Source organism: Mustela lutreola, chromosome 9, assembly GCF_030435805.1.
Source record: "Mustela lutreola isolate mMusLut2 chromosome 9, mMusLut2.pri, whole genome shotgun sequence".
Taxonomy (NCBI): Eukaryota; Metazoa; Chordata; class Mammalia; order Carnivora; family Mustelidae; genus Mustela; species Mustela lutreola.
Window position 1 is genome coordinate 94469960 of NC_081298.1, and position 14652 is coordinate 94484611.

At 35.9% G+C, this 14652-nt stretch overlaps 1 protein-coding gene across 3 annotated transcripts in view; it reads right to left on the minus strand.

Annotated features, from left to right (window-relative positions):
• EXOC6B (exocyst complex component 6B) overlaps positions 1 to 14652 on the minus strand; it is a 620807-nt gene that overhangs the window by 246085 nt on the left and 360070 nt on the right. For all 3 annotated transcript variants that reach the window (XM_059188040.1, XM_059188039.1, XM_059188041.1), the window contains one exon: positions 10447 to 10626. In XM_059188040.1, the coding sequence (XP_059044023.1) occupies positions 10447 to 10626 (180 nt within the window). The remainder of the gene's footprint in view (positions 1 to 10446; positions 10627 to 14652) is intronic.

A 14652-nucleotide genomic window follows, 5' to 3' on the forward strand; every position in this document is an offset into this window, starting at 1 on the left:
AAGAATGAAATGAGCTAAATGAAGAAGACTGAAATCTTTCAGTATTGCAATTTATGAGCAAAGGGAAGTCTGACCTGGAAGAAGTCCCCCAAAGATCTAAACATTTCTTTCTTTCTTTCTCTCTTTCTTTCTTTTAAAGATTTTATTTATTTGTCAGAGAGAGAGTGCACAAGCAGGCAGAGGTGGAAAGAGAAGCAGGCTCCCTGCCAAGTAAGGAGCCCCATGAGGGACTCGATCCCAGGACCCTGTGATCATGACCTGAGCCCAAGGCAGTGGCTTATCCCACTGAGCCACCCAGGCATCACTAAACATTTCTTAATAAAGCAAACAATATAATGTGTTTTAAATGCCAATTAACAAAAAAATGATAAAATGGCCATTTTGTAAAGATTAGGAAGCTACACCACAATTATTTACATTTCTATATTTCTTATTGAACATTGTTCCCACTAACATGTTTTTAGAATTTTTACATACTTGTAATCATTTTCGTTAAATTTTCATACTGCTTTTATCATTTAACGTTATGTTATAAATACTCTGCAGTGCAGTTTATTAATATTCATAAAATGAGCTTTAACAAATGCATAATAGTTCCTTGATCAATAGTGTATAGTTTATATAGTCATTTACCTGTATTATAGTTATGGTTGTTTTTAATTATTTGATCCTATAAGCAATGTTGAAATAATTGTTTTGTCCTCAGAGGATACCCAGCTTCCCACTACCTCCAGAACCAATGCAAAAGACTCAGAGAAGTCTCTTCCCATTTGAAAAAGGTATCTGAGATATTAATATCTGAGACAGTAAAGTGAGAGAGAGATTAAAGACAGAGTGATATCCGACATGTTCCCACCGGTACCTCTGATTCTTTTTTTTTTTTTTTAAAGATTTTATTTATTTACTTGACAGAGAGAGATCACAAGTAGGCAGAGAGGCAGGCAGAGAGAGAGGAGGAAGCAGGCTCCCCACTAAGCAGAGACCCCGATGCGGGACTCGATCCCAGGACCCCAAGATCATGACCTGAGCCGAAGGCAGTGGCTTAACCCACTGAGCCACCCAGGCGCCCCGGTACCTCTGATTCTAGCTAGTGTATTAGATATGGAGAGCTGGAGCACTTAGTAGTCCTTGAAGCACGAGATTCTCCTCCTTTTCTACCTTATCTCAGCACCAAAAGCAAGATCAGAAGCAGATGCCTCTTGGTATTTGGAATCAAACATTGTTAATCTTTTATTTAGTAATTATGAGAGCAAGAGACCAATATTGAAGAGTTAAAGGACTACTGGCGGGGTACTACCAGATAGATTGGCTGGGGCTGTGGGTAATGGTTTTCGGGAGGACAAGTGCTACCTAACAGCTCAACACACAAAGATGTCTCTACAGAAATATAAACTCCTAAAGGATGTAAGTCACTAACTAAACTCACAACCCCAATACCACAGCAGAGAGCAAATCTGTTGATTTCAAAATACTCTATGTAGCGCCAATGACCAAAATCTTAACAGCACAGAAACAGGGAACATTGATTTCTCAGTAGGCCAAGAAATCATCTGCAAATCTATAATTTGCTGCATCAGAGGGGAGAAAACATCAAAAAAGAAAAAAAAATCTTTAGACACTAGCTCTACCTATGTAGTTATTCTGAAGAAAAACTTGGCTGATATCCCGAAGGCTCTGATGCCTTGGGTTCCTTGAGAATACCCAAAACTTCCTGAAGTGTCTGTCTCATTTTATTGCACTTCACTTTCTTTATGCAGAGATACTGGTTTCTTGGTAAATTGCATGTTCAAGGCCGTGGAGGAAGTAACTGAAGATGTGGTGGAAATAGCAAAAGAACTAGAATGAGAAGTGAAGCCTGAAGATGGGATTGAATTATTGGGATCTCATGATAAAACTTGAACAAATAAGGAGTCATTTCTTACAGGTGCATGAAGAAAGTGATTTCTTGAGATGGAACCTACTCTTGGTGAAGATGCTGTGAAGACTGTTGAAATGACAACAAATTACTCAGTAGAACATTACATAAACGGAGTAGATAAAGCAGTGACAGGATTGGAGAGGATTGATCCCAATCTTGAAAGAGGTTCTGCTGTGGGCAAAATGTTATCAAAGAGCATCATATGCTACAGAGAAATTATTCTTGAGAAAGAAAGACAATCAACGCAGCAAACTTCATCGTCTTACTTGTAAAACCTTGCCACAGCCACCCTGACCTTCAGAAACCTTCACCCTGATCTGTCATCATCATCAAGACAAGACCCTCCACCAGCAAAAAGATTATAACTCATTAAAAGTTCAGAGATGATGGTAAGCACTTTTTAGCAATAAAACATTTTTCAAATAAGTTATGTATATTGGCATCTTAAACATAATGTTACTGTATACTTAATAGATTACAGTATAGTGTAAACATAACCTACATACACTGGGGAAACCAAAAAAGATTATTTGACTTGCTTAATTGCGATATTTGATTTATTGCTGTGGTCTGGAACCCAACCCACAATATCTCCAAGGCACCCCTATATTTTGTTCAAGAGAAAACTATAGGGATTAGGATGATTTTGAGAAGTGTTATTACCATTAGATGAGAGAATTTCCACATGAGATGTCAGCTAAGGGAACGAGGTGAGGTTAGAAACAGGAAACCTATTTTTAAGATTAAAATTCTGTCACTTGAAAAACAGTAATTTTTTTAACTGGATAAGTTTAAGGGAATATGGAAGGAGAAGTACCCAACTGGAATTTTAACCCAAACTAACTTTAGGTCTTTATATCAGAATAATACTTTGTGAGTTTGCTTTTTAATAATTATGTGATTACTTTTAATGATATACATGATCCAGAAATGGCTCCCAATCCCTAGGTAAGAATTCACTTAATTTTATTATTCAGAAGAAGTAAACTTATCTTGCCCTATTTCATGGAAGGTTCTGTGCCACACACACACAGACAGAGATGATTCAAGCAAGGTCTCTATCTATCCACAGTTTGTAGCTAGAAATCAATCAGTAGGCACAATGGTATAATGGAAAATTTTTTAAATCAAGGAAATCTGTTTAAATCCTGACCCAGCCACCTATTTGTTGTATCTCTTACAAGTTACATAACTTCCTTGAGTTCATGTTCTCATTACTAAAATATACTACTGCTCATCTGACTGAGATATCCTGAGTCCTCTTAGTTGGGATGACATGTAACACAAGTAAAACATCTAGAACACAGTAGGTACTTCTAAATTACCACATTTCCCTTTCCAGACATAACCACACATATCAGTAACACATCCCACCCAAGGCAGGATTTGGTTAGTGCCATATAATAAGTATTACAAAAAAAAAAAAGATGTCACCTCTGGTTAGGAGAACTGGAGAAGACTTAGGGAAGGTGTGGGATTTGAAATGATCCTTGAAGGATGGGTGAGAGTTCAACACAAATAGTTAAAGTAGACAAAAGGGTTTCACAACACCAAAGGCAGAAAGCAGTTAAGACTTTTGTTTGTCTAACATGAAGTATATGATTTTCCCACCAGTAGAGTTTTGACCTTTCTTGCAAATCTATACTGTAAGCAATTTGGGGATTTTTACTTTTTTTTGGTCTACTTTGAGCTGCCTTTGCTACCTAAACACTATAACCTCTCAGTGTTGAGCAGGTTCATTGTATTAAATCCTAAATCCTCAGTATTGCTTCCACAAATGCCACGCTTCTGTGTAGCCTCGTGTAGAGAGTTTCTTTCTGAAGGTGACAAAGAGCATTACTTCAGTTTGGAAGGAATATGTTGGGCAAAGAGAAAATTGAGACACAGATGAAATGGAGGTCATATGAATGGAAAGTCTTGATGGTCACAGAGAAGATTTTATACTTAATGGGAGGCATTGACACTTTTAAGTACCAGAATCATTTGGTTAGTCCTGAAATGACAGCAGTTCACAGATTTAAATGCAGTGCTAAGAGAAATGCATAGGAAGAATTTCAGGAACTTAAATATAGAAAATGACTTTCCCTTAGAGATGGCCCATCACGTAACTGCCCGAGAAGGAAGGCCGAGGACAGGTATCACCGTACTTTTAGACCAAGACGCTAAGGCAAACCGAAATGGGTTAAAAGAGATCTTGACCCAGGTCATATAAATTAATATTAATAGCAGACAGAGAAAACAAAGTCAGGATTCCCTCCTCTGGGCCCGTTACTTGAGACAGCATTTCCTCTCTCTCATGCATTTCTGAAAGATAATTATTAGGATAACAAGGATAAATTCTCAAAAGTATGCTATGATGCTGAGCAGGCAAAATGGGTAGCTGTGGATGCAACACTGTCAGAAAACTGGGGTTGTGAACCAGCTTGTGGACTTACCTCACCTCTTTTTTTTTTTTTTTTAATTTGTACCATCTATTTTTTAAAATAAACTTGTCGTTTTGGTATAATTTTAAATTTACAGGGAAGTTGTGAAGATGGTACAGAAGGTATATCCCACTTCTTAAAGGACAAGGCAACACTTTAGAATTCGAACTCTGGAAAACCTTATTATTACAATCATTTCTGGGTGCCTCGTAAACACAGGGAGGCCACCTTGGTCATCAAAACTTCAAGAGGAAATTAGCTGCAAACTTCAATAATTTTCCCCCTGACCATTCAGTCAGTGTTCAGTGAAATATAATCTAGAACATCCACCATTCACACACACTTTCTCTCTCTCTCTCTCTCACATACACACTCCCACACACTGCCTTGTCCCTTTCGTTATGTTGCTAGTGTGGTGACAAAACCTCCTGAGAACTGAGAAAACCTGGGGATTTCAAAATATAATGTAACAAGGGTTTTTCTTTACAGTTCTTGCCATATATGTATTTCCTATTATTCAATCTCCCTTTGACAAGAAAGTCCCTCTTGTTAAGGAATTAAAATATGGAAAGAAATATTCATATTAATTAATTTAATCAAAAAACAAAAGATTTGTTTTTGTTTTTTTCTCAGAATTAGCTCCTTCCTCTCTCATCTTTCACCATTAGTGCACAAGAGCAAATTTCAGACACATATCTCTTTGCATAATCCATTTTACCACTACGAGCTTCCATGAAGACACTATCTAGCATGCCAGGGAACACAAACACAAAGGCTGGGCAGTCTCTTTTGCTAACTGTAAAAACCAGAAGGAGGTACAGTTTTTAGAAGCCATACCAATTTGTTTTAGAGAATCGGTTGGTGAATATAAATGCTTTTTGAAACAGTGGCTTCAGCAAGAAACTCTCTATACTAGGCTACACAGAAACATGGCATTTGTGGAAGCAATACTGAGGATTTAGGGCTGCGAGTTACCTCTGACTTTGATCAACCTGCTCAAGACCAAGAGGTTATAGCATTTAGGTAGCAAAGGCAGCTCAAAGTAGACCAAAAAAAAAAAAAAAAAAGGAAAAATCCCCAACAAATTTCTTACAGTATAGACCTACAAGAAAGGTCAAAACTCTACTGGTGGGAAAATCATATATTTCATGTTAGACAAACAAAAGTCTCATTAAAAGTACTGCTTCTAAATGGCCAGGACATTAAAGTAAGTATGGGGGGGGACATATGATAGCTATTGTATATATAGGAACCAATGTATTATATGACATGTATAAACAGCCACACTTACTATGATGTCATTTTTTATATTTTAAGAACAGAAAAAAAACGGAAGATGAATATAGGGAACACCTGTCCAGCATAACTTCAAATTTGAACTACTATATTTTATTTCCCATGAATTCCAAAATCTGACTCATTCAAGGAACTATATAATGGTCGGGGAAACATTACAACCAAAACACGATGAGCCATTTTCCTTCCACAAAATGAAACACATTTGTAGAAATCTTTCTTCAATAAGGGTTTTTTTTTTAAAAATATACATTAGTTATCAAGGACAGAATACTCTTGGAACAGAGAATAGTAATTCTTTTTTTTTTTTTTTTTTTTTTTTTTTTTATAAACATATATTTTTTATATACATATATTTTTATCCCCAGGTCTGTGAATCACCAGGTTTACACACTTCACAGCACTCTCCCTGATATGAGGAAGTGGTGATGCAACATGGAGAATAGTAATTCTAAATATCACCTTCCACTATCCCCAGAACTATAAAAGCAGCAAATGTTTCATGAAAGAAAACATTTTTTTAAACAAAGATAAACAAAAAACAAAACAAAACAAAACAAAAAGTTATACTGAGACTAGGATAGTTAAATTAGGGAGTATATAATTCTAGAGTTTTACTGTATGTTATATTGATGATTGATGTGTGTGTGTCTCTATTAATAAAAGTGAGATCACAGAGTATAAAATTATTTTACAATCTGCTTTTCCAATCAAGAAATAATTAACATATTTTAAGTTGATAAATATCCATCTCCACTAATTTAATGAATGGCTGAGATCATAATATGTGAATATATAATAAGTTATTGAGCTAACACATCTGTTACTGGCTTTTAACTATTCCCCCACTACACAAAAGACAATACTATGTTGAACACACTTATATGTGAATTGTATGATAAACCCGTGATTATTTCATTAAGATTTTTGAAAGTGGGACTAGATTGCAGGGTCAAAGGTAAGCAAATTTTAAGAGACTTTTGAGGCATTCTGAAAAACTGACCACCAAGAAGAATAAACCAATTTACATACCTTCCAGCAATGTAACAGAATACCTATTTGGGGAAATGTTTCTCATACATATTGAATGTTATTTTCTTACTTACTTTTGGCAAGTTTATAGTCAAGAATATCCCACAATATTAATATACATGTCTTATTACCAGAGTTATACATTTTGCTCATGTTATCATTAGTCTTTTATTTTTCTTCTTTTCCGACTGCCTAAAATACCACATCTGCAAATTTTCCCAATAAGTTGTGCAGTCTTCAAACTGAGTTTGAAACAATGGGTTATATTGTTATATATTAGAGATAATAGCCTTTTGGCATACTTGTCAATTTTGCAGTAAGCTTACATTTTATTTTCTTTATCAACTATTGTTAGGTATCTTACAAAACATTTTATGTGGCCAAATTATTAACCTTTTCCTTAATGATTTCACTCTTTGGTGTCATCCTTATAATGGTGACTTATTTTCAGATTACAGAAATATTTGCTAATATTTTTACTGGCTCTCCCATAACTTCTTTCTTTTTAAAAATGGAAACATGTGGGTAGGAGGACGGGGTAACTGGGTGATGGGCATTAAGGAGGGCACGGGATGTAATGAGCACCAATTGTTATACGTAACTGACGAATCACTAAACTCTACCCCTGAAACTAATAATACACTACATGTTAACTAGCTTGAGTTTAGATAAAATCTAAAAAAAAAAAAATTTTAATAAAATGTAAACATGTGGGACGCCTGGGTGGCTCAGTTGGTTGAGCAGCTGCCTTCGGCTCAGGTCATGATCCCAGCATCCTTGGATCGAGTCCCGCATCGGGCTCCTTGCTCGGCAGGGAGCCTGCTTCTCCCTCTGCCTCTGTCTGCCTGTGCTCGCTCTCTCTCTCTGATAAATAAATAAAATCTTTAAAAAAACAATGTAAACATGTATTTGATCTAGAATTTATTTTGATATATGAAAACATCTTTTTATCCAAATTAGCAGATAGTAGTGGCCACAGCAATTGCTAATGCCACCTTTATCATATACGAAATTCTTACAGGTACTTTGAACTATTGCTAGATTTTATGTTCTCTTTCTCTAATCTATCAGTCTGTTCTATTGTGAAAAGGGGGGAAAAAGGTTATTTTTGGTTTATAGTAATATTTCTATACTTGATAGGAAAAAACCACACTCAATTTAGTTTTTCTTATTATTTGGCAAATACTGTCCATTTTTGTCTGCAAATAAATCTTAGAATTATTCTGTTAAAATAATCCACCACCATCAAATTCACTTGTTATTCATGGCAATTAGATTAATTTTGGAAAAATTCTTTGCAGTATTAAATATTCTCACTTAAAATGCTACATAATAAAGTCTCTTCTAAATTATTCTGTGACATGTTCTGTACGACATTAGTCCTACATATAACTTGTTAAGTATATTTACAGAGATTTTATAATACAAAATGAATAGGGTATTTTTTTTGGCAATATATTTTCTATGAGGGTATTGCTAACATAAGAGAAGCTGATTTGTTTTCTAAGTGGACAACCTAACCAACTAAAGTCTTACTGGTCTTAAGTACTTTTTAGCTGATTTGGGAGGGGTTACCCAACCACACAGCAATAAGCTATGAATAACGATAACATTTATTTTTTTTAACTGTATTTCATAGAACTTCTAAAGCACTAGTATCTTCACCACACTTTTGATGTAAATGCAAATAAGTGTTTCCAGTATTTCACTGTTGCTGAATTTCACATAGATGCTCCTTATCACGTTACTAAAATATTATATTGCTTTAATATTAGCAATTTTTTAAAAATCTGGAGTGCAGGCTGGATATCGTGCCATGCCTTTTTAGAATTAAAAAAGCTGATCCTTATCTCTTCTACCTGGTAAGTGATAAATTAGATCAAATGATTTTTAAATATCAAACCATCCTTGCATCTCTAGAATGAATCCTACATGGTAGTGGGAAATAATTTTCTTAAAACACTCAGGAAATGACTTGCTAAAATTTATTTATTGGTTCTTTGTTTGCTCTTTTGTACTACTTTTGTCTTGCTTTGGTGTCAGGGTAAAACTAGATGAAATAACCTAGTTTTCAGCAGGCCAATGCTCCCACCAAGCAGTGTAAGAGGCAGTGAAAAATGAAGAGACACCAGACATTTAGGAAGCAATGAGGACGAAAGGGAATAAAGCTGCAAAGAAGGCAGACCTTTTCAAGGTGACCTGAGCTTCTGCAGCCATCCCTGGAAGGATCTGCCCCATGTACACATAGGAAGAGACTAAGAATCTGTGTTAGGTACAGGCAGAGAGTAGCTCCTGGGCTAAAAAAAAACAAAAACAAAAACAAAAAAAACCAATCAATGAATTATTGTTGCTTCCATGGGGCTGAAGTGCCAAAATTGGAACTCTGAGGGCCAGTTACCTTCTCAAGACATTTTCTGAATTCTAAAGCTACACACCTAAGGAAAATAAGGGTCTAAGCCATAATCTCTGAAAAGCCAAGTAAGATTTCCCACAGTCTTAGTGTTTCATAGAAAAAGACTGCTTAATGGGAGGATTCATGAGGCTCTCATGTAGGGGCTAAAGATCTTTAGGGAGTGGTGAAGTGACACTGACAATCTCCAGCCACTTCTTTCCTATAGGCAATGGCTGATCTGGGTAAGCCTCCTTCTCAAGACATTTGCCAAACTGTAAAATTTTAAAAGGAGGCTGAAGAGATAAGGTTTTTATGAAAAGTGGAAAGTTCCATAGTTCTCTTGGTCCCAAAGAGACGACGATGTGCAGGCTCATTAACAGCTCTGAAGACCCACATCCTTGCAACAGGGGCAAATCAAAGGTACACTGCATCTGCAACCCAGGCCAGCCCCAGGTTAGCCCACAATGGGATTAAGATGATGAGGCTCAAACCACAACCTACCTGCCCATACTACATACTTCTTAATGGAAGGGATAAACCAATTCTGCTGGGAAATGTTACCACCTGGAACCTCGACGTGTTTTAAATGCAATGTTTAACACCAACCAAAAAAATCAAAGGAAAAGATAGGATCATATGACTGATAACTAAGAAAAAAAAATCAGAAACAATCCCACCTACATGTAGGGGAATGACGCTTCACCATTAGTGAAAAGACAACTTTAAAATGACTAATTAATATACTCAAGAAAATAGAGAAAAGATGGACAAATTAGATAAAAAGATAGAGAACTTCGCCAGAGAATTTGAGGTTTAAAAAGAAAAAATTAAATGGAGGGATGCCTCAGTGGCTTAGTCTGTTAAGTGTCTGCCTTTGGCTTAGGTCATGATCCCAGGGTCCTGAGATCGAGGCCCACATCAGGCTCCTTACCTAAGGGGGAGCCTGCTTCTCCCTCTGCCTACCACTCCCACTCCTTGCACTCACTCTCTCTCTCTCTCTCTGACAAATAAATAAAATCCTTTTAAAAAATTAAATGGATATTCTAGGACTAAAAGATATATACCTGGAATTCTACCTCTTAAGTTTTCCTTCTACCATGGCATTCACTATGCGTTTGCATGAATTACTTTAGGTGAAGTTAAGAGGAACAGAAACAGACATAATATAACAGACCATTTTCAAAATAAACAAAATGCAAAAGTCAATAAGAAAATGATGGGCGAGGTCTCTAGATCTCACCAAGGCATGATAATTATAGCATGAGCTTTTATATCCTAAAGAGCTTCCCAGTTAGTTAAAGCCCAAAAAGCATCTTTAACCAAACTAGATTTTTAAGAAAACTTTTTTCTACATGATGGGCAATGTAAGAGCAACTGTCACTTACAGGAAGGTGTGTGAATACCGCAAAAGTGCTTCGTAGAAAGGCAATGAGGTCTACTAGATAATCACTAGCTTTGTTGCCCAAATCTCCAGTCATCCAGTCATAGTCGGCCAGCTGTAGAAACTGGTCGATCTTCTGGTTTAAGTTGGTATAAATTTCTTCTTCAGCTGCATGTCTGGCATCCTGTGAAATACAGAATTTTAAAAATCATTCATACTTCCAATATAATCAAAAATTTACACTTGGAGACATTAACAGTTACATCCACTAAGGAACAGAATTGGGAATATTAAGTAATACCACAGTCTCCGTCAATTTTTCTTTTTCAAAAGCATAGTAAAGATTTTTTTATTCTGTATCTGCAAGAAAAGCTAATGCTTAGCTTCACCAAATAGAGAAGCTACCTTTACTGCCCTCAACTATCTGCATCCTTTTTTACTTTCCTACATTTTTTCAAAACCATATTCACTCTCAGGGTCTTATTCCTGTTCATCCCTTCCAAGACTCCAAGAACTTCCCTTCCTATAATAACCTCTCTACAGCCCCCACTCTCCTCACTTTGCTTAAAGTAAGTATGCTGAAGTTTCAGCTTCATGCTATAAATATTCCCACTAGCTACTATCCTACCTCTCTCGTGTCTCTGTCATCAAGGACATTCAGATTGGTATATGCCGATGTTTCCTGAAATTTGTTCCAAGGAACACCAGATCTGGAAAATGCTAACACAACAGCACAAGAGTTCCAAGATCAAGTAAGTTTGAGAAATCCTATTTAAGAGAATCATGATGTACACTAGCATATAAAAAGCTGTAAGAGAAGTATCATGAAACTAACGTTCCAAGAAAAATATTTTCGGGACAAGCAGATCTACCTGAACCTGGGCAATTGAGATTCCAATGTTAACCATCTGTCAACATGGTTTGGTCCACAGTAACCCGTAACTTCATGCTACAACGTGCAATATTTAGTTTTCAGTCTGATCTTACTTGGTCTCTGTTAAATCCTCTCCTAGAACTCTATTTTCCTTTGGCTTTCACAACATAGTTTTCTCCTGGTTTTACTTTTACTTTTCTGGCCTGTAATGCTCTCAATTTCACTGGGTGATTACATCAACTCCTAGAGTTTACACTATCTCTGTCCAAACCTACCCTTGTTAAAGACACATATATCTTTTTTATGTATATATTTATTCTTTTTCTTAGAGAGTGAGAGCTCGAGTGGAGGGAGGTGAGGTGGGCAGAGGGAGTGAGAGAGAGAATCTTAAGATGGCTCCCAGCTCAGCATGGAGCCCTACATGGGGCTCAGTCTGAGGAGTCTGAGGTCATGACTTGAACCAAAATCAAGAGTCGGATGCTTAACCAACTGAGCCATCCAGGCGGCCCAAAGACTCTTTAAGTCTGATTATTCCTGGGCATCATGACCCACAGAAACTTTAAACACAGTGACTCCAACACTAGATGGATAATCCCCACTCGTCACCTGCCTAGTTCAGTCCAAGGCAGAGATCTAAACAAGATATTGGATTTATTCTTTCCTTTATACTCAGTCACTGTGTCCTGTAAATTCTAATTCCTAAACTTCTGACTCCAATATTCCTCTCTATTTTCATCATTTTAGTGGCTGCATAATTTGTCCATGTATTTACATACTATAATTATAGGCACTGACTATATTTATAAGAACCATATTCCAATGAGCATTTTTGTGGTTAGATAGTTACCTATTTGTATGATAATCTAATATGCTCCTTGAATTCCCATTCTACTGAGTTTTCTTTTCATTAATAAACATTATTCTTACAGAAAAATTGAGCAGAAAGTACATAGCATTCATGTATTCTGCCCCACATATTCCCCTCCCACTGTTTACCCTATATTAAAACTTCATTAGTCGGGTACATCTGTTACAACTCATGAACAAGCATTGATATTTTATTATTAACTAAAATCTATAGTTTGCATTGGGGTTTGGTCTTAGTGTGAAACAGTTCTATGGGTACCAACAAATGTATAATGTCATATATTCACCATTATAGTATCATAGAAATAGCTTCCCTGTCCTACAAATCCACTCAGTTCTACCTATTCGTTCCTCCTTTGCTCATCCCCTGAATCCTGGCAATGACCAACCTTTTTACTTTCTCCGTAACTTTGCCTTTTCCAAAATGTCATATACCTGGAATCTTACAGTATGTAGTTTTCCAGATTGACTTATTTACTTAGCAATGTACATTTAAACTTCCTCCATGTCTTTTCATAGCTTGATAGTCCTTTCCTTTTCATCACTGAATAATACTCCATTGTCTGAATGTATCATAGTTTGTTTATCTGTTCACTTATAGGAGGACATGTTGGTAGTTTCCAAGTTTGGTAATCATAATACATCTGCTCTAAACATTTATGTGTAAGGTTTTGTATGGCTTAAGTTTTCAACTCACTTGGATAATATGAAAGAGCATGACTGACTGGTGGATTGTGTGATAAGACTATCTATGTTCAGACTTGAAAGAAACTGATAAACTGTCTTCCAAAATAGCATTACCATTTTGCATTAGCACCAACAATGAATGAAAGTTGTTGCTGCTCCAGCATTTGGTGTTGTCGGTGTTTTGGATTTTAGCCATTGTAACAGTGTGCAGTGGCATCTCACTGTAGTTTTAATTTACAATTCTCTCTCCATTCCTTAATGAGGTATCTGTTCAGATCTTTTGCCTGTTTTTAAATTGGGTTGTTTGTTTTCTTATTGTTGAGTTTTACCAGTTCTTTGTACTCTGTTTTGTAAATACTTTTTCCCTACCTGTGGCATGTCTTTGCATTCTCTTCATGATTGTCTTTCCAAGAGAACAAGTTTTTCTTATTAATAAAGTCCAACTTAACAATATTTCCCTTGATGGATCATGGTTTTGGTGATACATCCAAAAAGTCATAGCCATACCCAATGTAACTGAGATTTTTTCCTTTTCCCATATTCTATAAGTTTTATAGTTTTGTGTTTTACATGTAAGTCTATGATCCATTTTGAATTAATTTGGGGGAACAGTAGTATCTGTAATAAGATCTGTAAGACCTATAATAAAAGTAAAAGTCTAATAAATGTAATAATCTATCTACACTATTTTCACTTTTTTGCATGTGGATGTCCAGTTGTTCCAACACCATTTACTAAAAAGACTTTCCTTTCTTCATTAAATTTACTTTACTTGCAATCAACATTCAGTTGAATATATTAGTGTAGGTCTATTTCTGGGCCCCTTATTCTGTTCCTTTTATCTATTATCTAGTCTTTTGCCAACAGCACATAGTCTTGATCACTGTTGCTTTATAGTTAAGTCTTGAAGTCAGGCACTGTCAGTCCTGTCAGTCCTCTAACTGACAAGTAACTAGTTAGAGGACTTCCTCTAACACTATATTGAAGAAGAACAGGACTAACAGTCCTCTAACACTGTTCTTTTTCAATATAGTGTTGGCTATTCTGGGTGTTTTGCCTCCTCATCCATACTTCAGAATCAATTTGTTAATATTCACAAAATGACCAGTGGGGATTTGAAATTGCATTGAATTTATAGATGCACTTGAGAAGAACTGATATCTTGATAAAATTTTAAGTCTTCCTATACATGAATATGGAACATATTTCCATTTATTTAGATCTTTTTCTTTGACTTCTTTTCATAAGAATTTTACAAATTTACTCACATAGATCTTGTTTATTTGCTAATTTTATACCCATTTCTCTTTTCTGATGTTAATGTAAATGGCCCTGATGGTTTCCTTTGCTGTGCTGTTTCAATAAGAAAGTGTATGACTTCTGTATATTAACCTTGTATCCTGAGCCTTACTATATGCACTTATTACTTCCAGTAGTCTTTTTGTTAAATTTTTCATATTTTCTCCCATTTCCCCTCACCTCTCAGCCCCTGGCAACAACTCTTCTACTCTCTTGTTTCTATGAGTTCAACTATTTTCTTAGATTCCACATATAAGGGATATCATGCAGTTTTGTCATTCTCTGTCTGGCATATTTCATTTAGCAGAATGCCTTATAGGTTTATCCATGTTGTTGCAAATGACAGAATTTCCTTCTAATATTGGATGATATTCCATTGTGTATATGATGTATGTGTGTGTGCGTGTGCATATATAATTTCTTTATCTATTCATCCACTGATAAACAATTAGGTTGTTTACATATCTTGGCTATTATGAATAA